We start from the raw sequence: 27,722 nt of genomic DNA, 5'->3' as shown, positions 1-27,722 counted from the left end.
AGAGTCAGTTCCTCACATAGCAACAGTTCAAAGGCTAGGAAGCAGGAGAGAGGCTGTGCCTGTTTTTTGGAAACCATTCTTACGATAAATTTAATTTTCAGAAGTCTCTTAGCAGACTTCCCAAAGATCTCGTTCATCAGAATTATGTCACATGACCATTCCTAAACCAATCCCTGGCAAGTGGAATGGGATTATCATGATTCTCTTAGACCAATCAAGCTTCCCCCCTGGTACTGGGAAAGGGCACAGCCTTCCCAGGAAGCACTTGGTTGCCTGACACCTGAACAAAATCTGGCTTCTGTTAGCTAAGGAAGTGTGGCTGTTGTGTACACAACCATAGTACCTGCCACAGCAGGGAAATCCAAATGGCAGTCCCACCCCACCTGTGGTCATTCCGTAGGTAGAACGGGGCTGAGAGGAGAACCCAGATTTCCTGCCAGCTCTTCCACATTTACCATGTTCTCTCTCCACATCCTGCCCTGATGGGCATAGGGGAGGAAAAGCCTCTTTTTCCCTCTATAATCCTAGGTTCTCAGGCTGGGGCCCTATAAATTAGACTGACAAAAGACAGATTAACAAGAGAAAAACAAACAGTAGTTTATTAACATGTGCATCATGCACGTACACGGGAGTCCTCAAAGATGAGTAACTCAAAGTGGTGGTTAGAACTTGGGCTTATATAGCGTCTTAACAAAAGGACAATACATTTTTAGAGAAGTGACAAGACAAAAGAAAAGGACTTTGAATTTCTAGGGCTGACAAATTGTGGCAAGGCAAATATATAGGGAGACATGGTAGATAAGGGCTAATTTGAGCGAGGTCTTTGTAGATTCCTCTGGTACGTCTGTGGGCTGATAAGGGTCTAGAGTTATCTCCAGTGATTAACTTCTATCCTTCCTGGTAGAGTAGGAAGGAGGGGGACACCTTTACAAATTTTTGTCCTGCTTTTAGGCAAATAAGAGAAGGGCAGAGAGCTTTTCTTGTATCTGCTTCTTTTCAATTACCTGGAGCTCAAAATAATCCCTATGCCAAAGTAGCATATTTGGGGTAGCATATTCTGCTCCCCTTCGTGGGCATGTGGAAGTGCCCTGAAAGGCTTGTGCTTTGCTTTTTGAAGAGACGTTTGTGACTCTTTAATCTCTAGTAACCCAGAGACTGCATGGTTGGTTTTAAGGAGGCTTATTTATAATTGCACTTTAAAAAATGGAATGTAAAATGTTCAAAATTGTGCATTTTAGGGGATATTGATGTGCTTTGAGATCTGATAGTGCAGTTGCTATAAATTTAATACACGCTAGACTGATGAGGTCAGTGTTGTTTCAAACCTGGAAGGCCACCTGAGGAAGCTGTTGTTTGGCTCTGTATGATTTTGTGTTTGGAGGAGTGGGATGGAGGGAGAGAGTATTAAGATGAACCTCAGTCATCTCGCCAGGAATGTTCAAGTCAGACCACTCCAGGGCACTTCACATTTGCTGATGGAATCGCTATGCTCCTCTTGGACCTCTCATATGAAACTGAGAGGCCTATTTATTAAAGCTTGATACCTCTTTGGAGGAGGAATTACAAAGCAAGAAAACAATTTGAACTGTTGCAGATGGGCTGAGCTAGTAGGATTTTGGCACAGAAGCCTCAGAAGATGGTGTAGAGCCACAAGGTATGTGGGAGGACATATATTTGGACCACCAGATTGCATGCCAATTTGTAGGCTCAAAAAGAAAAAAAGCAAGCAAGGAAGCAGGAAAGAAAGGAATTAGGAAGGAGCAAATGAGCAATGATTTGGTGGATCTTTGGGGAACCATCTCTATGAGATCTTGTTTCTTTAAATATCTATTAGGTACATTTATCTTTCTAAAATACAATCTTATCATGTCTTTCCTTTGATTAAAAACCACTGTCTGATGGATTCCTCAATAAGCTAAACAGAGTTATCAAATGATCCAGCAATTTCGCTCCTAGGAATATACCCCCAAAAATGGAAAACGGGGACTCAGACAAAAACTTGTACATGAATGTTTATAGCAGCACTATTCACATTAGCCAAAGGTGGATACAGCCCAAATGTCCATCAGCTGATGAACGGATAAACAAAATGTGCTGTATCTACATAATGGAACATTATTCAGCCGTAAAAAGCAATGATGTTGTCGGAGAAGAGGGAGAATCCCCCTCCACCCTTTCCCTTAAGGTTCTTATGGCTGGCCAAATAATTAAAAGACAGGTTAGCAGGAGAAAATAATACCAAGTTTAATAACACGTATACATGGGAGAAACAAGGGAAACAGTTTCTCAACAAAATGGCAGAGATTCTTGTCTTAACTATTTTCAGCTAAAGACAAAGGACGATGTTGGGAGTAGGGGGTTTGGGATTTCAGAGGGGAAGAAGACAATTCACATGGAGAGGGAAATGTAAATGTTTGTCTGGCAGTTCTTTACAGGGCCACCTATAGAGAATGTGGCCAGAGAGACAGGAATCATAGTAATCAAGAGTATGTAGATTTAAGTCCTCTTCTGTCTTGATAAAAGTTTCCGGAGATAAGGTCATATCCCACCCCCTCCCCCCCACCGCTTCTTAGTGCACAGAGGGAGATACCTTTACAAATGTAAATATTTGGTAAACAGAACTTTGAAAAGAATGGGCTTAAGGAGGATCCTGCCAGTCTGTCCATACCCAGAGTTAAATTCTTTCAGGCACTTAGTGGGGGAGGTCAAATGTCCGTCAGAGAAAATAATCAAGGTAAAGAGACATATTTCAGGGTGGCCAAATTTTGATCTCCCACAATGTACTGATACATGCTACAACACTGATGAATTGTGAAAACATTATGCTACGTGAAAGAAGCCAGACTCAAAAGGCAATGTATTGTATGATACCGTTTATATGAAATGTCCAGAATAAGCCAATCCATAGAGACAGAAAACAAGGAGGGAGGATTGGGGAGTGACTGCTTCATGGGGACAGGGTTTACTTTTGAGTTGTTGAAAATATTCTGGAAATAGATAGTGGGAATGGTTGCACGTGTACTAAATGAAAATGAATTGTACACTTTAAAATGGTTAACATGGTAAAAAAGAAAAAAACAAAACAAAACAAAAATCTCTGATGATTTTCCACTGCCCACAGCTACAAGTCCAAACTTCTCAGCAGGTCATAAAAAAGCCTTCACTGTGTGGCTCCAACTACCTTTCTGGTGATATACTCGGCCACTTCTCTGTGCAATCCAGGGTCAGGCTACACCAGACCATTTGCTATTCCCTCAATACTTATGCCCTTCACTCTGTGCCGTTGCATATCCTGTTTCTCTGGCCTGAAATACAGTCCCCTCTTGTCCACCTGGGCACCCTTCCTTGAAAGCTCAGTGCCATTGTTATTTCCTCTGTAGATTTCCTTGATTCTCCCCTTAGCCTCTCATTGCCTGCAGAATTAATTGCTTTATTAGCTGGGACCCCAGTGTGCTTTATACATACCTCTCTTATAGTCCTTCCCACATTGTATTGTGGTTTGTTTCCGTGTCCATTTTACCCCCTACTTTAAGACCAGGGACAGATGCCACCCAGCTCAGGGTCTGGCACATGGTGAGCTTCCCATAGAATGGCTGTTGAAAAAACTGCACTGGATTGAGTCAAATCACAGTCATATCTGGTCCATTCTCTTCTCACCCACTCCAGTGTTTTTCTTTCAATTCAAGGACAAGGAGAAAAGAGAATTATTCTCAGTTTTCAAAAACTAGGACACTAATAATTCAAAGAAGACCAAGGACTTGGCATTAAAAAAAAGTAGTAATAGTAGTAGATGTGAAAAAAAACATTTTTGTTGCTTTTAGTTTCGAAGTATTCAAAAAATCAATGTAAAATGAACAGAGTGCTTCTTTATGGGGGATTTTCCTCATAAACTGTTCTTAATCCTTAACTAAAGGATTATACTATTGTTGAGGTTTTCTTGTCTTGCTGCTTATCTCCATGGGAAGTCTCTACCTTCCAGGAACTGTTCCTTTGTCTCTGTTCTCTCACAGGACCCAGGAGGGTGGTTTTCAAATACTAGGAACTCAATACATAGGAAGTGTTTTGCCAAGTTCATTCTAAGTATTTCCTTGTACAGTTTTGGCTTATTAAAATTCTTTTTTTCAATAAAATTGCTGCAAGTCCAATGACAAACTTCCTTTTACCAGAAAGCTGAATAGCTGGAATGAATTACTGACCTTCCTTCATCAGGCTATTACCTGAGCTGTGTCAGGCGTGTCACTAGGAAGGCTCTTGGGTGCTGAAACAGGCCCGGAGACTCAGGTGGGGTGCAAGAGTGATCTTCGGACTCTTGAAGCAGAGATGGCTCTCCAAGAGAGTGGTGGCTTTGCTGGCATTCTGAAGTGCTCTCCCTCTCAGCAAGTTTATTTTGCAGTTTATTGAGGTGACAGGAGTCAGGAGATGTGGGTCATCTTCTTCACTCTGCTATTAACTAGCTTGTAACCTTGGGCAAGTCACCTCCCCTCTCCAGATTGTCATTTTCTCATTTGTAAATATAGAGGTTAGATCAGTGTAACCTGTTGGGTCCCTTGCAGCATTAACTGGCTGTGATTATAGGATGCCCAGAAAACAGCAGCTTAATTAACTCAGCAAAGTGTAAGGCTAGAAAAAGGTCAGTTCTCTCTGGAAGCAGGTATGCATTAGGACAATCCAAGTTTGAGAGCCTTTTCCTGTTTTCATTTGTTCCCCCACATGTCTTTCCTTTGCTCTTTTGAATGTGACATGCTTGCTTATTGCTAATTTTCTTTTTCATCTCCTGAGGATTTCAAAGGAGAAAGCAGAACTTTCTGTATTGTTCCAGGAGTTCTCTTCTGTGGGAGTAATGTTTGCCATTTGGTTGGAAGGACTCAACTGTATAATTTTTTCTTCTTAGATGATTTCATAGGGAATTGGTAATAATAAATTATATCTGGTTTTAGGAACTGGAGTTAGAGTTTATAATAGACAGCAAAAAAGGAGGACCCTTCAGAAAACTGCAGAGTATAATTTAAATTTTGCCTTACTTGCTCATTTTAAATTTTTTTGAAGAAGTTTTGAAAAGGTTTCAATGAAAGAAAAAAATCATATACTTTTTTTTGTTACTACAGGAAAAAATTCTGGGTTTATTCCTTCTTGGCTTCATGAGAGCATTTAATACTCACAATCCACGTGAAGTCAAAGAGAAGTCCTCAGTTATCTGTTATGCTTCATTTTGTTCAAAAGTTTTAGAGATGTGCTTTCTGAATTTAATAATCCACTGTGTTAAATACCTGGAAGTTATATTTGATCATTTTAATATAATTCATATTATGAATCTTGGTTTTTCATTTCAGTTTCTTTTTTTTTCCCTCAAATGTTATTTTAGGTGGCTATGCCACATATTGTAATTGGCATAATAGTTAATTTCACTGAAAGCCCTATTCAAAAAATTTGAACATGATATAACTTGCCTTGACCCCACATTTCCTCCTTTAGGCAGATGAAAGGAAATGCCCAGGTCAACCTCTGTAGTCATCCATGGCAATGATTATAATGGCAGATCTGCTGCTCAACTTCTGATGCTTGATAGGATCAGTTAATTTTACTTAAATCCTTCCACACGAAGCAGAGATTTGGTAGACAAGACGATCCTCTGCATCATCTCCATCATGGTCATGCTGATTCTTATTGAGAGACCAGAGTGTGACTTCCAGAAGACAGACTGGGTATGGTCTAAGGTATTGAGTGTGGTCTTAACTTTGGTCTCTTGATTTGGGAATATATTTCTTAGAAAGTTTCTTCATTCTTTTGAGATTTTGTTTGTTTGTTTCCTTTTACAAACAGTAACACTAGGCAGGGTCTTACAAAATCTATGGGAGATTATGAGCTAGGAAACTGAAATTATCCTGTGGTAGCCGTAGACCAGGAGTGCAATACTCATGCAATGTGTGAAAAAGCACCTTCAATGTACACAGCTAATTCCTTCCACGCAACTCAGAGTAGTTTTTATGAAGAGAAAAAGGAGACGTGTTCCCTGACTATGTGATTGGAACTGCTGGTGATTACCGTTTGTATACAGAGGGGCATGTGTGCACAGGGTGGAGTCGGGGCAAGATGAAGAAGCCTGGGAACCAGGAGATACAGGCCTGGTCCTGGATCTTTCTGCTACCGGTGGGACCTTGGTAAGTTATTTAAACCTCTCTGGACTTCACCTTCTCATTTTTAAAATGAAGAGTCAGACTTCATGATTTCTAAGAATTTTCCAAATTATTACATTTTATGATTTATTTAGAGCATCGGGAAGTAAAGGGTGAGTTTTCCAGTTGGCTAAATCCTACCTTTCTGTGCATCAAAACTTGTTTTTATCTAACTGGAGTTAATATCTAATAACTGGAATAAATATCTAGAATTTATTCAAGGCATTATGCACATCTCTTCCTTCTGAAACAGAGAGCACTAAATTTAAGTTTTGCTAATGACTCAAGGTTATCATTGTGAACTATGATGTAATACCTAGGTACCCTTAGGGAATATAGAGGTGTGTAGAACTATGTGCCTCAAAACTAAATGAGACTATCTACTATCCTTTTAAAAAAGCGATTGTGCTTGTTCCCGATTTTTTTTTTACTGCTTGCTGCTTTTCTAAATGTCACTTTCTTTTGCTTCCATTGTTTACTTCTAGCTGTCCCTTTTTGTATTCCGCTTTGCTGCTTCTAATGGGCTAGGAACAGGGGGCCATAGATGAAGCAAGTTGGAAGTAGGTTTGAAGTTAGAGCAAATAGTCTCTAGGCGGGATTTCAGGAGGTCCTGAGGATGAAGACCTTGGGACTAGATTGTCACTGCCCTAGGCCTTGGGATGTTCTTCTGTGTTGCAATAAGTGAGCCTTGGATAAGTACAGTATTGAAGTGTATAGTACTTCGTGTTTATAGAATGATGTAAAGTTTGTGACCATCCTTCTTAGAGGAGAAAATGAAGATGAGAGCCGGGCAGGAATGACAAGCCCAAGGGACTGCAAGAGGCTCAGAAATAGAAAGGGGTCACTGAGAGGACAGATGGGCATGTCTGTGAGAGTGTCCAGATGATTGACAGGCACGGCCAGGTCTCATTTGCAGAGCATCCCACACAGTCATCCTGTCCACTGCCTCAGCTTGCCAGCCATTCTCTACCATGACAGCCCATTACTACCTCTTTAGATAAAGCAGATACAGGGGATTGGCAGTGGTAAGGTTTAATTAGGACCCATGGATGCTGAACTTCTAGTTAATTGTTATTCTGTGACTCCTCAGGACCACTTGTAGTAGGTTAAGAAAATCTAAATTGGTTATTCATTCTCTGTGTATTTACATTTAAATCCCACTTTATTAGCTTGCAAAATACAGTCTCTCTCCATTTCAGCATAAATTTGGACATTGACTAATTTGCACTTGTTTAATCTGCAAGGTTGGCAATTTGGGGAAGCCTCCTACCTCCTCCATCCTCCCTCCCCAAAGTCTCACCTCACTGGTCCAACGAAGCCAAGAATGTTATTTTAGGCTATAGGAGCCATATTAAAAACTACCACTGGGTTTCTCTAAGCTTTTCTGAAGTTTTAAAATAAATAAGTAAAAATGAGAGTCACATAGGTCAGTCTCCTGTGGGGCTCTGTTTGCTGTGTTTTCTGGGTACACACGGAGGAAAAGCAGCCAGGCCTGGTGTTATCCTGGAACCACAGCTCCCCTGCCCAGGTGGGAGCCAGAAGGGTCTAATATCTGTAGCCGTGGCTTCCTCCAGGATTGTGTTCATGTAACTCCCGAGGGTCATGGGGAGGTGTGGGGAAGAAGCCACGAGATGATCAGTAATTAGAGAAACAGGACTGTATGTACCATCCCTTTAGCATGGGAGTGAAGTGTGCCACGATTGTGTACCACTTGTGTTAGTCTTTTCATCTCTTTTAACACAATCAACATGGGTGAGGATGGGCACAGTGTGGAAGCAACTTCTGCTTTCTTCCCTTCTCATGCTGGCCCCTCCTCACTTCTAGAAAAATACTGTCATAATCGAGCTCAGGATTCCGAAATTACAGTCCCTGTAGCCCTGTGGCCCGAGGCCTTATTTATCCGAGGCTTCGGATTGACTTCTTTATTGATTTGGGCTGATAATCATGCAGTCTGTTGGGCTGTTTCTAATTATTTTGGCTATCTTAATTATTGGATTGTGCATGATCTGTTCTGTTTGAATAATTTCTCAGCAAAAAGAATTGAACCAGCTAAGGAGTGCATGCACCTACCTGGTTCCTATCTGCTTCTGCCTCTCACCCTTTGTGTCATGTTAAATGAATCATTTTGCTTCCTTGTTTTTCATTTTCCTCTCTGTGAACACTGAGAGAATGATATTTATCTTGCGGCTTAAGATTTAGGGACACTAAATCTCAGGCACTAGCAAAATGTAAATTGTTGCTATCAGTTTGATAGGGCCATTCATGCTGACTTCATGTAGTTTAAATCTTAATTTTTTTCTAATTATGAACTTTCATAAACACATACTCATTCTATAAAATGCAAAAAACTGCAAAGAAGAAGACAAAAATCATCTATAACCGGCCACTTAGTTATATAACCTGTTAAAAGTTTGATGTATTTCCATCCAGTCTTTATGCAAATAGATACAGAAGCACATATTTGAGATAATATGATATATACTGCTTTGTATCCAGGATTAAGCCATGAGAATTTTTCAATTTTAATCATTTTTAATATCCGCATGGTATTTTAACGTGAGGATGCATAGCTTTCTACTTAACTAATCTTTCTGACTCCCATAGCTCCTCATATCCCTTTTTTTGCCCAACTGACAGAATCATCTGTCTAAAATAAAATTTGATCATATCACTTCCCTGCTTAAACCCTCTGTGGCTCCTGATAACTTGCTGGACGAAGCCCTGCAGTGTGGGGGAGGAGCCCTTCCTGCCTGGTCTCTTCCGAACTGCCCTCTTAGTACTTTATTTCTCATCATTCTCCGTCTCACACTTTTTTACTCCAGCAGTACTGAACCTCCTGTCCGTCAGTCTCTGTGACCACTCCTTACCTCTGCACCTTGGCTTTTGCTGTTCTTCTGTCTGGAATGCCCATTCCTGCCCCTTACACCACCAACCCCCTACCCCTTGACCTGACTGACTCTGACTCAGTTTTGAGATTCATTCCAGGAGGGCTTTTCTGACCTCCCCTCACTGGGAACCAGTCTCTCTGGGCAGTTCTGTAGTGGCCTGCTTCAATTGCCATCACTTAAATGCCTGCTGGCCCCCTCCAATCCGTTCTCCACACTGGAACAAGAGTGAAGTGTTTTATGCTTGTTTGTCTTAAAAAATCAATTCTGATCCCGTCTTCTCTTAGTTTACAATCTGTGGTGACTTCCACTGAGGCTCACAATAGAGACCAAGTTTCACCCCACTTTCAGGCCTTTGTGGGCTAGCCCTCACTTTCCTCTCTAGCAACATCTTCCCTGGCACCCCCTTACTCTCTGCACCCCAGTCCCACACCCCTTCCTCTTCAAATCCCTGTACATGCGCTTCCTTCTGCCCCACAAGGATAATCCTGTTCATCCTTGGGCCGTCGCCCTCAGACTGCCTCCGCCTTCCCCTCGTAGCTCAGGCACCCTGTTCTAGGGGCTCAGAGCACTGCGTGCCTCTCCTTTATGTCCGAGTTGTCATTTTACATCTATTTGTGCTATTATTTCAGTAATGCCGGTGCCCCCCTTGACTTTAAACTCTCTGAGGGTGGGGCCTGTGTTCGTTTTCATTCAGTTTATAGGGTTATTGGGGGAAAATCACAAGGTCCAATAGCTGAAATTAGACAAGCTCTTCAACAAATCGGGCTGGATAAGACCAGTTCAGTCAGATGTGACCAAGTGGGGCAATGCAGGAAGGTGGGTTAAAGGTGATGGTGCATAAAGAGTGCCTGGTCTCTTATAGTCCTTGGAATACCCTATGAAATCAACATTATCAGCCCCATTTTACAGATTAACTAAGACTCAGAGAATTTCATCAAGATAGCAGGTAGTAGGGCCGTAATTTAAGGTTAAGCCAACCTCCAGGATAGGGAGGCGATGTGGAATGAGGACACGCTAGTCTAGGCTGTCTGTTAGGAAGGGGTGGACCTCCTGGTGCGCAGTTGTAGAGCCCCACATGTTTGTTTGCATGTCTCAGGATACATTTTGGCAGCTGGCTGGCTCATTGCATGGTCGCGAACCAGCGAGGCAGTGAAGTGGTGGAGCCAGAGGCAGGGAGCACCGCAGAGGCTGGTTTCGTCTCTGCATATTTGTGCACCTGGTAATTAATGGTGCTCTCTGGGACCTTGTGCATTGCCCTACACGAGTGGAGGCAGCTGCTGCCCAGGGCGCCAGCGTCCTCAGGGCACTGTGCTAAGCTCTGAGCAGGAAGTCACCAGGTGCTCAGTCTTTGGAAAACTCAGGTACTTCTGAGCCCTGCCATGAAACGGAGGTGGCCTTTCTGCTTCTAGGCCAGGGCTTTTTAAATTACCCCCAAGGAGGCTGAGGACTGTGGGATGCCCCAGAACAGTGGATATCTAGCCCCAGGCTTTGAAAACCAAACAAAGGCAAAACAGAAGTCTCTGGTAAAAGAGAATAATCCATAAAGGATGTTGCCGGAGACTTTTTTTTTTAAAAAAGTCTTCAGAATTTTCTTAAATTAGGTTTTTCTTTTAATTACTTAGTTATCCTTCAGAAACTTGGAACAGTCCCATTCCTTATCAACATATTCCTTGTCAATTATGCACAGGCTCAGGCTTATGGTGCTGAGGGCGATGCTTAAGTACAAGGCAGCTGGATATTTTTCCCCTTGGGTTGAGGCGAGTGAGAGGAATGCTAATGTACTGCAGCTCTGGGCTGAGCTGGGGCGGAAGGGAGAGGCCTCACTGAGCACAGGGCCTGGGGGCAAGGTGGGGAGCCCATAAGAGGCTCCTTGCCTGCAGGTTGGAGGAGCTCTGGGGCCGGGCTGCTGACCCACGAGGTGAATGGGGGCTGGTTGTTAACCTTTAATTTTTGTGATTCTGATAAACTCTGCCTACCCACTGGTTCTTAGCGCCATATCCCCAATTGGCTGATTTAAGTGATGCTTAGCAAAGCTGCCTATTGGAACTTTTTTTTCCTGCCTGGTTGTCTATGTCATTCATGCTGCTTGATATAAGGTTAGGGCTGGAAACAATTTGTGGGCATGCTTTGATGTGATGTGGACTGAAATGTGGCGAGGAGTGTGTGTGTGTGTGTGTTATAAGATGTGATGAGAAGGGTAGTAAGGTACAGTTCTGGAGTATATGCAAGTTATCTCGTCCTCTCCTTGTCCTCCGACGAGGACTGTTAGGACGAGATGTGATACTACGTAGTACGTGCAGGTGGTAAACAGAAAGAGAATCACAGCTCCCCTTCACACTGTCATTGGAACTGGACCAGAAGTACATTTATATTTCAGGCTCAAGCACCTGATGGTTATTTTCACTGTTTGAACTATGTGAGTAGGTGGTTGAGTTCTGGAAGGAGAAAGAACGGGGACTTCAGTTTAGAGTGTGCGGCTGTGGGCGTGGGCCCCCTTGCCCCACACATAGGGATATTCCCATCAGGGGCTGTCAGCTTCACTTGGTCAAGGGGGAGGGTTTCCCTCTGATCTTCGCTTGGGGTTGAACCACCCCCCCGCACCCCCATCTGGGGTTCATGTGTATCTGGGACTCTGGGGTTACAGAGAAGTAGAATCTTCTCCCCTGTCAGCTCTCCTTCCCCTCCCATCCTTCCCACACCTTCTCTCTCCGCAGCCACTCCTTTGCCCCTTCTGCTGTTTTTCCTCAGCCCCACTCAGGGGTTTAGGCGCCTGAAATCCTGCTGGGCAAGCAGGGAAAGAAATCTTTGCATGCAGAGCTTTGGACAGTGATTTCCTCGAGTCCTTGTCTCTGCTTCCTTGTGGATAGAGGACCGTGTGAGAGCTGAGGGGATGGAAATACACAAATTGATGTTATGATAAAAGCAATGACACATGGCAATCCCTGCCTGCCTTCTTTGTCCTTGTCCGTGTAAGAGGACTAATTAGGCATGATCAGATGTGGTCATAGTGATTCGCGTCTGACAAAGTCTGTTAAGACATCTAAGAACTGGTTTTGGAAGTAGATGCAAATTCAATGCCAGCTCTGTCACTCATTAGCCGTGGGACTTCAGGCTGTTTTTTAAACTCCCCGAGCCTCAGTTTCCTCCTCTGTAAAAGAGAGGTAATGATAGAATGTATCTCATGGGGGAGATGTGAGTAAAGCTGTCAGCATAGAGCCTGGCAGATACCAAGCCCTCAGTAAATTATTATTATCACTATTTAGTTATGTGGCCATAGGCAGGCCACTTAAGGGGTCTGTGCCTTATTCTCCTTATTTGTGAAAGGGACATAATGTCTGCCTTATGTGACTTAGAGGAATATGTGAGAAGGCACTTTGAGTACAACATAACAGGCTATACAATAAATAAAAGCATGATTATCATTTTCCTATAACTACACTAAAGCAATTCTGGTGGTCTCAAAAGTGTGCTTATCTGGCTGCCGATTTGTGTCGTGATTTAGGGATGCCCGTGGAGCTGTTGGAGGAACCAGAGCACATGGGAAATAGTGGTAAAGGCTGCCAGAGACAGAAGGCCCTGCCCTGACTGTCATCTGCCTGCCGCTGCCACAAATGACTTTGGGGTTTGGCTTCTTCCTGCCATCAAGTTCTTGCCACTGGAAGGTGGTGAGTGTCATCCTCCACTCTTGTTGGAGTGAATCCTTGATAATTCATCCAATTTGGAGATTTTCTTGCTCCTTTACTTCTTGTCTCTGCTACCTACCAGGCCGCCTGACTATGAGAGGGTGGGCTGAAGGGGTAAAAGGAAGTGAAATTCAGACTTGTCAGTTTTGCTTGATCATTGCTTAGCCTTGATCATTACTTAGAAAATGTTGAAGGGGCCGGCGCCATAGCCTAGTGGTTAAGTTTGGCACGCTCCACTTTGGCGGCGTGGGTTCAGTTCCTGGGTGTGGAACCACACCACTTGTCTGCAGCCATCCTGTGGTGGCAACCCACGTACAAAATAGAGGAAGATTGGCACAGATGTTAGCTCAGGGTGAATCTTCCTTAGCAAAAAAAAAAAGGAAAAGAGAAAGTTGAAAATATTGTTCAAAATCAGTTTATATTGTTTTTTTGAAATTGATTTCAATAAGCTATCAAAGCCTAGGTGTACAACTCTATCAGTTATCGAGCCAGGAATAGAACAGGCTCTCTCTTTAGATCCTGAAGGCTGGCTTTAAAGGGGCTCCTAGTTTCCATTTATCTTGATGTGTATCTGTGACACATCCCATCATAAATCCAGCAGCCCCTCTGGTGAAGGGGACACGAGCACATTGTTCATGGCAGCAAATATGTTTGAATTTTTTTCACAGTCTGGGCAGAGCTATTGCCCTCGTCTATATTTTCGTAAATCACCTACCCAACATTGTTTTCCTAACTCCATATACAGTAATAATTAGTCGATTTAGCTTGATCCAGGGCTCATTTTCATAAAGGAAACAAACTTCTGAAAGTGTAGCTCAATTAGAAGGATTCTCTCAAAACACGTGGAAAAGGCCAAGAGTGCATTGTTTTTAAGGATTATTTGCCCTGGAACACTGCCAACCATTCTAAAATTGGCAGCCTTTCTCCAGTCAGTTACTCTTTTCTGAGTATTTGGGAAATTTCTAAAGCCATCAGTATTTGTAGGTCATCATGTGGCAGGTGGGACATCTCTCTCGCTCTCTCTCTCTGCCTTTCTCCCTTTCTATTCCTCCCTCCTGCTCTCTCTCCCCCTCTCTTCATTTCAGAGTCATAGTTTAGTTACACTTTGTTAGTTTTTAGTTTTTGTGGAACCATATTCTAGATTCAGAAGGTAGGTCCTCCATCTAAAAGGCACTTACTAAATAAATGTTTGTTGAATGAATAAATGAATAAGTGAAAGAAAGAATAAATGATAAAAGGATTGACTTTTGATGGCAAAAGGTGCTGACTGATACTTGACCGCTAATTTTTTCCCAAATGCTGGAGATGAGGATGAAATTACAAGGACTGTAGTCCCTCAGGTCAGGTCTCACACTTTTCTCATCCTGCTTGTAAAGGGGGCGGAGGGAGAGGGGGTGGGTGGACACTGTCCTTTATTAAGCATCACCTCTGAGCTAGGCGCTCTTAGGACACTTGATATATACTGTCTGATTCGATCCTCACGACAATTCTGTGAGGTTGTATTACCTCTACTTTACACATGAAATGGAGGCTCAGAGTGATTGAGTTTATTGCTCTAAGACTCACAGCTGGTTCCAAAGCCAATATTCTAGTTTATACTCTTGCATACTGCTTCTTATACACACATATTAAATGAAGAAAACAGGTTTCTCCCAATATAATAGGGAGTACCCAGGCTTGACCTTCTGATTTTAAAAAATTTCATTCATTGATGTTCACACTAATTGAAAACGTCATGGAGATTGGAGAGGGAAGAAGGCTCAGGTTTGCTTCCCGCCCTGACTGTTGGGATGTCTTCCTGGATCCTGGAGATTCGAACTTCAGGTGTGTATTAACAGCAGCTTTAGACGCGTGTACTATTAAGATAGCGTTTGTTCAGACTGTATCGGTCTCTCTGAGGTCAGCATGTTATGACCAGAGCAAGAGTAACCAGCAGCGACTGTCGCCTGTCCTGGTAATGCGGTATCCCCTGTGGGAAGGAAAATACCACAGTGTGTTGTGGCTGAACATCCACTGAGTCGATGGCTGTACATATTCGGTTTCACATGAGACGGGGCTCAGGGAACAAGGTATGAGAGTGGTGTTGGTCTTGCCTGTGTCTGCCTTCTCTCCAAAGGCTTGCCATATACCCTGTCCCACACTGGCAACTCTGAGATGGAGAAAAAGGAATAGGACCCGTTTCCATATTACTGTTCTCCCGTCTCCTGCTGGAGAAAGAAGGTAAAGGGAAGGAGAAGAGGAGAAGGGGAGGGAGAGAGAGGCACAGAGTGCTCAGCTGGCTGAAATCCCCCATAAGCCACATAAAATCACATCTGCTCTTTAGCCTCCAATTATAAATCCCCCACCCACCAGCTAAGTCACTGACTGTATGCCAGGATGGTTCTAGAAGACTGAAAACCCCTAATTTTAAGTTGTAAAGATTTTATTACCTTTTACTGTAGATACAACATAATAACTAAATTAAAGGAAATTTAAATTTTAATTCAGAAAACCAGTGATCATCCATGGCCCTAACCCAACGACAATTGCCACCTTTTCACAGAATCATGCCTGTCAGGAACACTATTGTTTCTGGTTTGCTCCTCTGTCACTTTTTTTTTTTTAACTTCCTGTGATGATGTTACCATCTCTGCAATAGGTTGAATCTGTCACACTTGTCATTGAACACTCCCTCTCTGGCCCCTAGAGATCAGGTGTTTACAATTCAAGGAACTCACCTGAACTAACACTAATAGTATTATATAAGTGTTTCATTTAATTCTCCCATGAGATAGATGGACTATCACTGTCTATACATATACAACAGCTGAGGAAACTGATGCCCAGAGAGTTAAGTAACTGGCCAAGGGCACACAGCTAGTGAGTGGTGAAGCCAGAGTGCAAATCCAGGCTGTCTTGCTCCAAAAGAATATAGAGTGAACACAGATATAATTCCACACTCCTAAGAAGTTGATTCTTCATTAGTAACATGAAATAATTATAGCAGGACATGACAGTATGTTGTGGAGAGAGAATCTAAACGAAGAATAACTTTCACACCATTCAGGCACTTCCTGTATCAAACATGTGCTCTCAGTTGCTTTTACTTTAATTGGAGTCTTATTCACCTTTGTCTGGAAATCTCTGTCCAGTACCATAGCCACCAGCCACAAGAGTCTATTGAGCACTTGAAATGAGACTTGTCCAAAGGGAGATGTGCTGTAAGTGGAAAGCAAACACCAGATTTTGAAAACTTAATATGGAAAAAAGTATGTAAAATATTAATAATTTTCAAAATATTGATTGCATGTTAAATTATAATCTAATACAATTAATCTTAACTGTTTATTTTTGTAGTGTGACTATTAGAAAATTTAAAATTATATACAGTCATGTGCCACCTAATGACATTTTCGTCAAGGACAGACTGCATATACGATGATGGTCCCAAGAGATTAGTACTATATAGCCAGTGTGTGTAGTCGGCTATAACATCTAGGTTTGTGTCGGTACTGGCGGAGGGAGAAATTTCCCTCTACCCTTCTAGGTTCTTCTGGCTGGTCTAAGAATTAAATTGACATGAAACAGATTAACAGGAGAAAAACAAACAAAAGTTTAATAACATGTATACATGAAACCCAGGAAAACTAACTCACCAAAACAGCCAAAGCCCTCACCTTGAATACTATCCTCAGCTAAAGACAAAAGAAGATGTTGGGGGTGAGGAGAGTCAGGGACTTCAAACGGAAGGAAGGCAATTCCCAGGTAGGTGGGAAGGAGCAAACGTTTGGAAAACAAGTGTTGGCGAGACAGAAACAGAAGAACACAGAGGGGAGCCCAACAGTCTTTTCTAGGTTCCTCCCTGTCCACCACCTAGTTCATGTGATGCTGAGGTGATAGCTTGCTTCCTGAGACAGGTTTTTTAATCTGTATTCTTTTAGGCAATTAAGGGGGAGTTAACAAAAACTTTCTGAGTCTCTTGTTTCTTAAAAATAATCAGCCTAAAATAATCCTCATGTTTAGGAGACACATTTTGGGGTGGCAAATTTTGTTCCCCTTCAGTACACTCTATGATGTTCACACAACAACGAAATCACCTAATGGTGCATTTCTCAGAATGTATCCCTGTCATTAAGCTACGCATGACTGTATGTGACTCACATTATATTTCTACTGGACAGCACCACTCGAGATTTACTAATTTGGTACTTCTCTCCTTTAAATTCTGGAGACTTGAGGTTGAGTTTGCCCTCAGGGGCTTGACCTTCAGGCCCGGTTTTGACCACCTGAGGCTTAAAAGTCAGCATTAAGCCACTAAACTTACTGTACTTGGTTTATTTATCTAAGTGGGGGCTGTTCATACCCATTGAAGGAGGTGACGAGGAAAACATTTTCTTTTGTCTACTTAGCACCTGATTCCCTCCGAAATTAAATCTCTGACAAGAACATGGCAGCCACCCTGCCCTGTGACCCCACAATTGATCTTTCCTTTCAAACTGGGGTGTGTGCAGGCAGAGCTGGTGGGAAAAGAGTTCTTTATTCTTCTGTCAACGGGCCTGGTATGGAATTCCAGGTTGCCTTTGAAATGTTTTAGGAAACAATGCAGACTGTTCACTGATCCTTTTTCATCTACTAGAGACCTTGAAGCATCAATTATACTGCCGTGGTTAGCAACTGTTGCTGACATCTCTCTCAAATGTCGTGGACCCAGAAAGAAGTCACGGCCTCGGCTCTTAAGGAACTTGGGATGTTCAGAGGGAGGCAGACTTTCTGATCTTTTAGGAAATGACAAAGACTGAGTAATCAAGAGCCAGATGGTGTGGCTCAGTCTCTACCTTCAAAATATAGCCAGAGAAGGGAGTGGGCTGCACCGGCTGTGGTGTTTGGGGGAAGGCGTTTCGAATGAAGCCAATGGGCCTGGAGGGCTAAGTAGGTTTTGGATTGTTTTAAGGTGAGGGCTGTAGGTACAGGAAGAAATGGGCATGTCACCACCAGGGACAGCAACAAAGCTATTTAATAAACAATTATGTAGTACTACTATGTGCCAGGCACTTTATTTTTTAAATACATAATTCTAAAATAAATGCATATTGACATTATGGCGAATAAAACTGTGTCCCACTTATAGTAATCAGTTTAAAGAATCTATTAAGTTCATGATACGGTAAAAGGCAGATGGATATAGCAAAAATCTTAAAGGTTTTCATATTCCACATTACAGATGGGCTACTGAGGCCCCAGAGGCCCCACGTCTTCACACGCAGATTTGTCAGTGTGACAGGCAGGGCGGGCTGGAGGGTGGAGAGAGGAGTGGCAAGGAGGCCAGTTAGCCAGCCAGTCTTCAGGAGTGAAGTGGTGGGAGTCTTGCACTGAGTGAACAGGAGAGCCATTGGTTGTGCCATTGTTCTGGCAGCTGTTTCGTGTGTCTGTTTCTCTGTCTGTATACTTGGGCTAATCTGTGATGCCCATTTAGGATACAGACTCCTATGTGTGGCAATGGTTCTGTACAACGAATGTGAGCAGAGCCGAGAGAGAACTCATAATCAAATGCTGACATTTATTGAGTGCCTTGAGTGGGCCACATCCTATGCTAAGTCCTTGAATTACCTCTTTCATTCTTCACAATAACCCCACAGAGTATCTGCCATTATTCCCCCTCTTTTATAGGTGAGACAACTGAGGCTCAGAGATGTTAAGTAATTTGCTCAAAGTCACACAGCTGGGATTCAAATCCAAGTCTGTCTGACTACAAGGCCTTTAGCCATCACCTATACTGCCTCATTGTTGATTGGGACTAATGACTTTTTGCAGCATGTTCTGCTGTTCTCACATTTCTCCCTCATTTAACCTAAGTATGGGTTTCTATGACTTAGCTTGGAATTTGATTTCTCTCTCTAAGCATCAGAAACAACAGAAATTCACCAGACCATAAGCCTCATTCCTAACTCCTGTGCAGCATATTTATATATCTTATTCTATGGTGTATATCATCATTCAAGTGGCTCTACATGGCCCTTTAAGAAGCTAATTAATCACTAAATATAGATCATAACTTGTTCTTTCCAACCCTCTGCGTGTCTCTTCCCCCCATTGTGTGATGCCATCTGGTGCTATGAGCTCATGCTTTTTGTGTTCCTTTGCAGAGAGCCAGATTCATTGCTCTCTACACCCAGAAAAGCCAGTTAATTTCAAAGTTTGCATGCATGGCTTTGAAAAAATTTGAATCTGATGCCTCCTTGTGGATTTTCACAGCATCACTAACATGACATTGCACGGAACTTTTGTCTGTACCACCAGCTATGTGTATTTTGATACTTGTTTTTTTATCAAAAGGACCTAGTTTGTCTTTGCAAGCCATTAAGCAACTATAGGTCCTTTCCTATGTGATTTTTGTCAAGTTTCATTTTGTCAGTTTTATGTGTATGCTGCAGGAAGCCAAACCTTAATAATACATTTTCCTCTTGGAATCTATTTGATTTTCTGCTATGACGGTGGAACAAGTGTTTAAGCACAGGGAGATAAAACAGCTAATGGCGGGCCTCTGACACCTCTGCTGATCTGTCCTTCACTCCCGCTTTCTCTTCCAATTCTGCCTACAGCCTCTAATCATCTTCTAAGGGCACAGAGCACCGGGGCTGTAAAATATTTTCTTGCAAAATCAGCTGAGATGCTGTGGGCTCACCACAAGCCTCCCAAATCATTGGGATCTTTGAGGACTGCTTATAATTGTCCGGTCCAGACTTTCTCACTCTCCCAACCTGCTTTCTCTTCTCATTTCAGAGTTCTTGGCAGTTTAAATTTAGCCTGGGAGATTAGTGGGGAAGGAAAGGTAATTTGGTGATGCGTGCACAGCTTACCTCATTCCTGGCACATGCCGGACTCCCCTGGGAAAGCTGGAGAGCGCTGGGCCAGCTGCCCACCTCCTGTCTGCTATTCTTCGTACCCATTGGGATCATGCCTGTTCCCAGCAAGGGGCAGAGGAGATGAGCCCTGAGAATATTTGCAATGATGTAGAAGGAACCACGTGTTTCCTTAGCACAGGAGTTGTTCTAGCGCCAGCCCCTCTGGGTCTGAGAGAACCATTTCTCCCCAGTCAACACCCCGTCTCCAGCATTAAGCAGCTTCCGTGAGATGCAGGTAGGGTGAAGCCCTTGAGTCAGCCATGGAGCCAACCTCATCTCCAAATAACATGTATTCAGAAGTGTGGATAATATACAGACAGAAGCCTCAATTAGGTATAAGCTTTGTTTCCAAAAGAGTATATCTTGGTGCTAAACTGAAAAAAATTATTTTTCACTTCAAATTGACAGTGTGTTTAATAACTACAGTCCCAACTACTCCCAGAATTAAGATGCATTTCTATAAGATTCAGGATTTCCAACTTTCCTGAATGAGTAATATACAAAGTTTGTGTAGCAGCATATATGTTAAAGCTTGGTTACTACTTTGCCCTGTGGCCTTGTGCTAGTTACTTAACCTCTCTGAGCTTCATATTTTTCTACCTACTTAATGGAGCTAATAATACCTATTTTATGTCTAGCTCATAGGGTTGTTGATGAGTGTCAAATGGATTTTGTCAAACGCTTTTTCTGTCTGTGAGATGATCATGTGGTTTCTGTGCTTTATTCTATTGATAAGGTATATCACATTAATTGATATTCATATGTTGAACCAATCTTGCATTCCTGGCATAAATCCCACTTTTTATGTGTTGCTGAATTCAGTTTGCTGGTATTTTGTGGGAGATTTTTGCATATATATTCATAAGGAATATTTTGTAATATTCTTTTCTTGTGACATCTTTGGTTTTGTATCAGGGTAATACTGGTCTCGTACAATGATTTGGGACTTGTTCCCTCCTCTTCTATTGTTTTTTTTTTTTTGAAAAGTTTATGAAAGATTGTTAATTCTTTTAACAATTGATAAAATTCACCAGTGAAACCAACGGGTCCTGGAATTTTTTTTGTAGGAAGTTTTTTTCCTAAGTTAATTACTAACCCAATCTCTTTACTTGTTATAGATTTATTCAGATTTTCTATTTCTTCTATGCTCAGTCTTGGTAGTTTGTGTCATTCTAGAAATTTGTGATTTTATCGGTACTATCTAATTTGTTGGCATATAATTTTTTCACAGTATTCTCTTATACTACATTTTATTTCTGTAAGATCGTTAGTAATGTCCTCTGTTTCATTCCTGGTTTTAGTACCTTAAGTCTTCTTTCTTTTTCTCTTAGACAATCTAACTAGAGATTTATCAGTTTTATTTATCTTTTCAAAGAACCAATTTTTGATTTTGTTTATTGTCTGTATTTTTCTATTCTCTATTTCATTTTTTTCCACTCTAATTATATAATTTCTTTCTGTTTTGGGTTTCATTTGTTCTTCCTTTTCTAGTTTCTTAAGGTGGAAAGTTAAGTCAATAATTTTAGAACTTTATTAATGTAGGCCTTTGCAGCTATAAATTTCCCTCTGTGCCCTGCTCTAGCTGCATCCCATAAGTTTTAGTATGTTGTGATCTTGTTTTCATTAATATCAAAGTGCTTTTAAATTTCTTTTGTGATTTATTCTTTGACCTGTTGGTTGTTTAGGAGTGTATTATTTAATCTCCACAAATTTATGAATTTCCCGAATTTCCTTCTGTTATTGATTTCTGATTTTATGGTATTGTGGTCAGAGAGCATACTTTGTATGACTTGAATACTTTTAAATTTATTGAGATTTTAAAAATTGCCTAACATAGGGTCTATGCTGAAGAATGTTCTATGCGCACTCAAAAAGAATGTGTATTCTGCTGCTGTTGGTTGGCATGTTCTATAGATGTCTCTTTTGTCTAGATGGTTTATAGTGTTGTTCAAGTCTTCTGTTTCCTTGCTGATCTTCTGTCAGCAAGGTAGTTGTTGTACCATTATTGAAAGTGAGGTATTGAAATTTCCAACTATTTTATTGTTGAATTTTCTATTTCTCTCTTTAATTCTGTTAGTTTTTGCTTCATGTAGTTTGGGGCTCTGTTGGTAAGTGCATATATGTTTGTTGTATCTTCTTAATGGATTGACCCATTTATCATTATAAAATGTCTTTCTTTGCCTCTAGTAGCAATTTTTGTTTAAAGTCTACTTTGTCTGATATTAGTAGAGGCATTCCATCTCTCTTTTGGTGACTGTTTGCAAGGTATATCTTTTTCCATCCTCTTACTTCCAACCTTTTTGTGTCTTTGTCTCTTGTGGACATCATGTAGTTGGATCATGTCATTTTATTAGAATGCCAATCTCTGCCTTTTGATTGGATTGTTTGATCTATTGTAATTCCTGATAAGGTAGGATTTATGTCTCCCATTTTGCTATTTTGTTTTCTACGCCTTATGTCTTTTTTGTTCCTCTGTTCTTCCTTTACTATCTTTTTTTTGGGTTAAATAGATGTTTCTAATAACTTTTTTAATTCCCATTTTGTTTCATTTACTATATATATATTTTTTTTTGTGAGGAAGATCGGCCCTGAGCTAACATCTGACAATCCTCCTCTTTTTGCTGAGGAAGACTGGCCCTGGGCTAACATCCATGCCCACCATCCTCCACTTTATATGGGACACCGCCACAGCATGGCTTGACAAGCAGTGCGTTGGTGCGTGCCCGGGATCCGAACCTGTGAACCCCGGGCCACCACAGTGGAGCGCACGCACTTAACTGCTTGTGTCACTGGGGTGGCCCCCATTTACTATATTTTTTATAATTATTTTCTTAGTGGTTGCCCTGTGGATTACAATAAACATCTTAATTTATAGAAGTTAAGTTTGGATTAATACCAACTGAATTTCATTAGTATAGAAAAACTTTGCTAGTGTAAGCTCCATTCCCTGTCTTCTCCTTTGCACTGTTATTGTTGCATACATTACATTGTATGCCCATCAACACAATTGCTTCATAATTATTGCTTTATGCTCTCAGTCCTTTAAATCAGATAAGAGGAAAAAGAGTTACAAACAAAAAAATACATTTATATTATCTTTGATGTTTACCTATGTCATGACCTTTACAAATGTCTTTTTTTTTTAATGTAGATTCAGTTACTGTCCTTTAGTAAAGGCGGAAGTTTTCCTTTTAGTATTTCTTGTAGGAAAGATCTGCTAGAGACAAATTTTCTGTTTTTGTTTAACTGGGAACGTCTTAATTTTTCTTCATTTCTGAAGGATGACTTTGCTGCATATAGAATTCTTGGTTGATAATCCTTCTTTCAGTGCTTTGAATATGTCATCCCCCTCCCTTCTGGCCTCCATGGTTTCTGAGGAGAAAGCAGCTCCTAATCTTTTGAGAATCCTTATATGTGAGAAATTGCTTTTTTCTTGCTGCTTTTAACATTCTTTATCTTTGTCTTTTAATACTTTGATTACAATATGTCTGGGTGTGGATCTCTTTGAGTTTCTCCTATTTGTAGTTCATAAAACTTCTTTGATGTGTAGATTCATGTTTTTCATAAAATTTGGGAAGTTTTTGATAATTATTTCTTTAGATATTCTTTTTGCCTCCATTTCTTTTCCTGTCTGGGACTCCCATTATGCTTATGTTGGTGATTGATGATGTATCACGGGTCTCTGAGGCTCTTTTCATTTTCTTCATTCTTTTTCCCTCAGACTGGATAATCTCAATTGACGTATCTTCAAGTTTGCTGATTCTTTCTTCTGCCTGCTCAACATCCTGTTGAGTCCCTCTAGTGAATTTTTTATTTCAGTTATTGTAAGTTTTTAATGCTAGAATTTCGATTTGTTTTTTCCTTTTATTTATTTTTTTCTTTTCATACTCTCTATCACTTTACTGATATTCTCTATTTGATGAGACGTCATTCTCATACTTGCCTTTCTTTCTTTGGACGTGATTTCCTTTAGTTCTTTGAACATATTTAAAATAGCTTATTCAAAGTCTTTGCTAGCTGAGTCCAATGTCTGGGCTTCCTCAGTGACAATTTCTATTGACTGGCTTTTTTCCCCCATAGATGGGCCATGTGTTCTTGTTTCTTTGTATGTTTTGTACTTTCTTATTGAAAACTGGGCATTTAAAATAATATAATGTAGGAGCTCTGGAAATTAGACTTTTCCTTCTCCCTAGAGTTTGTTATTGTTTTAATGTTGTTGCTGTTTGTTTCTTTAGTGACTTTCTGAACTAATTCTGTATAAAGTCTGTATTCTCTGTCATATGTGGCCCCTGAAGTCTCTGCTTGGCTAGCTTAGTGGGAAGCTAATGATTGGACAGAAATGTCCTTAACTGCCTGGAACCAATAAGTCCCTAGTCTTTGCTGATGGATTCTGTATGTGTAGGACATACCTTCAACTCTGCTTTAGTTTTCACTTCCTGCTTACACAGAGCCTCAAGGTCAGCCTGAGGATGAATATCAAGTGGAATGACAGTTTCGGATAATGCAAATGTAAGCTATTAATATATTTGCAGTTTGTTTTCTATTATTATTCTCATACCCAGATTGTTTGCTCTTTGTAAGCACAGGAATTTTCTGAGTTATAAACACCTAACTTAGATGTAAACATCTAACTTATATGCCTTAGACCTCACAATCACTGCCACAGGCACATGTCGAAAAAACAAAGAGAAAAATAAAAAAATTTTGAGCTTTTAGAGAATCTGTGGTTTCATAAGAAAAAAACAACCTTCCAAATACCAGAGGTAGACTTGGGCACTGTTTCTCAAAGTGAGGTTCAAGGACTGCCTGCCTCACAATTACTTGGGACATTTGTTAAAATTCAGGTTCCTGGCTCCATCCAAAATCTTTTGATTCAGAATATCTTGGGTGGGGTCCAGGAATGTACATTTTTAACTAGCTCCTCAGGAGATTCTTAATGCACAATAATGTCTGAGAAACTCTTTGAGGAAGATGATCCTGTAGGTGCCTTCACATCAGGGACTGACCAACTCATGATACAAACTATGCGCAAATATTAATCTCCCCCTTTTGATGCATGATTTTTTTAAAAATTCACCTTATTTTTATGCTTACTCAAATTCCACCAATTAGAGATTCATTTGCATCTATGAGGATATTTTTTTTAATAGCTGCCAGGGTTAAAGGATTAACAGTCACTCATATCTCTCTAAAAATTAATCAAATCACATTGCATTTATCCAAACAACTGACCAAGATCCTTTACAATGGAAGAAGGAGGTTTTGTTGTGTTTTAATTTGAAGAAAGGGTAAATAGTTTCATGGGATTCAGAAGACTTTAGAGGAAAAATAGGCCTGTATTAATTTATGCAATAAAAGCATGAGTTGGGAGGGTGGGTAGGAGAAGGTCCTAGACAGAGCAATGGGTACACTTGCCCATTTTAAAATATTGTGTGCAGGGCTGACCATGCAACCAGGAAAGGGAGGAAATTTTTTTCTTTCTCCTCTCTACTTTCAATATTACCCTTTCTCTTGGGACCCAGAATTCAGGTCAGTAAAATTCATAGGAAGGAATTACATCAGCTGCCCTGGAGTTAAATGGGCTCTTGGGGGTTTTCTGGAGACCTAACCACCACCTCAACCACCATGTAGAAGGTTATCTTTATGGAAAAATGTCTTCTGGTTTCCAAATAACACACTTGCAAATAAACTTTTTGATGCAAGCCATTTGAAAGTTCAAGACTGGATCAAATTAAGACATGTAATTTATCTGTGTTAAATTAAAACTCCAAGCTGATTTCTCCCAATCATCTGTATACTTTTAGGCCATTTCTCCTTGAGGAGATTTGTTTTTAGTTAATACGAACTCAATGTTGAAAAACAATCAGGGGAGTTTAGATCCTTATCAAATTTAATACATTCAAAAGTGAAACATGATTTTAAAAATTACTTCATGTTTTGGTTTTTACTGCTCTGACTTGCCTCTATTAATGGGAGTAATCAAGAGATTCCTACCCCTTCCCCCATTCAACCCAGTTGAGGATATATAATTCTGCCCCAGGTCTCCAGAATTCTATTACAAATGCGCAGACTAGTAAATCGCATTTCTTGTTTCCTTCAAGGTATTGCGCAGCGATGCACAGCTATCAAGTACCACTTTTCTCAGCCAATCCGCTTACGAAACATTCCTTTCAATTTAACCAAGACAATACAGCAAGATGAATGGCATCTGCTTCGTGAGTATTTCTGGGAAAGGGTCAGAGAGGAAATAGTGTCTTTCTGAACATAAGTTATTCCCACTAGTCCTCTCAGGTTTGGGCTGAAAGATTCTGTGCTGATTATATGTGGGCCCCTGGGCCCAATCCAACTTGGTCAGAGACTCAGAGAGTCATTTCACTATGCTGGGTCATAACTTGTTTACAGATCAAACGTGTGAAAATCAGGCGCGAAGCTTTGTGAGACAGTGCGGTATGCGTGTCCGCCCTGGTGGCATCTGTACACAAGTGGCCTCCTGAGTCTTTTCTTTACCAAGTCTTTGGGTACAAGGATCTGCTCTGCCACTTGTCTTATTTTTGTTTATACAATATTCATTTTAGCTACTGTGTCTATCTCAGATCTTGGTATTTCTTCTAAAATATCTTTATGAGTGTATGTCATAATTTTCTCAGAGGGTGTTTGTTACCTCTACATCTCAATGTTGGGAAGTACTCTCTTTCACTGTCAGGAAAATGTGAAACTCTAGAAAGGATCATGCAATGTGACACTAAAGACGGTTTATATTTACCTAAACACTGTTGATTCATGCTGCCTGGTGATAGGTAACTCAGGAAAGCAAAAAACTAGACCAAATTCTTTTCAGTCTTTACCCTAATCAGAGGTTGACATTGCCACTTTCCAATGAAATAAGCAGCAAGGACTTCAACGATCTTGTTTGGTGACCAAAGCCACTGCAGAAAGCCAAGCAGAGTCTCGTTTTGTAAGTAAATGTCTCTGCAGATCTAAAGGCTCTATTTTGAATCTCAAACACGTAAATGGAAGCTCTTGTGATATTGCCACAGCAGTGCTGTAATATTATAAATATTATGATTGGCAAATTTAGGACTTGGAAAGTCGTTGGCTGAAATGTGGTTTATTTCTTAATAGCATGACTTCCTGAAAATTCTTTCTTGCTGGCTGATCTTGATCATTTCTCAGCAGATCTGAGTTAGAGTCTTATCTAAGTGTTCTTGTGTCTGAATTCTTTATGAGTGTGTTTGGAGTTCTTTGCCTTAATCATCTGTCCAGAAAACCACATAATCACTGGTTTTGGTCAGGCAAGAAAAGATCATTACAGGATCCTGAGAAAGACACTCATCTCTTGCTCTGAGTATGTACCCTGTTATTGCGCTGCAAGACAGTATGTGAGCGTTCTCCTCTTAATCCTTGTTGAGTTTCACGTGGAAAGATACTTTTAGTGGTCTCATGCATGGCTCCTTTTAAGAAGGTCACACTTGGAGATCTGTACCATGTTTACCAGATAGGCTTATTATGTCTAGTACTAATGCAAATCCCACGTGGATTATATCTGAACTTCATGCCTTTTAATGGTCATAGAAAATAGAACTATCACTTAAGCCACTGGGAATTTAGGAAGTTGTCAGATAATATTGGCTGAACTATTATTACATTTCCCCTGCTTAGATGTGGATATCTCAAAATGACTTATACCCTTAACATTAAACTCAGTCCCTTTAAATTATCACTGCCCTTGACCCCTCGCTCTGTGGTGTCTACACTTCCTCTTCTAGGCAGTGGTGCTCTGCTTTAATTTAGATGCCTTGAGCTGGAAATGAGAAATCCTTTTAACATAAAGGGATGGTCCATGTGTGACTAACAGCAAGACTGGCAGCTGCTATAATCCACCCTCTAACCCTGTGCGCAGCCCCGCTAAGTTGCCCAGGAGCCACGCAAACATGTAACTGGGCACTTCCACCTTAGCAGAGCAGCCCTCACTTCAAAAAGTGGGGCGTGCCCCTTGTCTTGGCTCCATGTGTGTACAGGTGTGCATGAGCCACATGCACTTGCCCAGACTGGCCTCAGGGGCAGCAGACCTATGTTTGGGGTCTATTGTTTTAAGAC

The 27,722-nt window shown here is 41.0% G+C and overlaps 1 protein-coding gene across 2 annotated transcripts in view; it reads left to right on the top strand.

The window, feature by feature from the left end:
* The window catches only part of TMEM178A (transmembrane protein 178A), a 51,659-nt gene that overhangs the window by 10,936 nt on the left and 13,001 nt on the right, over positions 1-27,722 (top strand). For both annotated transcript variants that reach the window (XM_004436722.3, XM_087436854.1), the window contains exon 2: positions 25,727-25,840. In XM_004436722.3, coding sequence (XP_004436779.1) covers positions 25,727-25,840 — 114 coding nt within the window. The remainder of the gene's footprint in view (positions 1-25,726; positions 25,841-27,722) is intronic.

The sequence above is a fragment of the Ceratotherium simum genome, chromosome 11 (genome assembly GCF_057802395.1).
Source record: "Ceratotherium simum simum isolate JZ-2026a chromosome 11, ASM5780239v1, whole genome shotgun sequence".
Classification (NCBI taxonomy): domain Eukaryota; kingdom Metazoa; phylum Chordata; class Mammalia; order Perissodactyla; family Rhinocerotidae; genus Ceratotherium; species Ceratotherium simum.
This window is presented reverse-complemented; position numbering and strand designations above follow the sequence as displayed.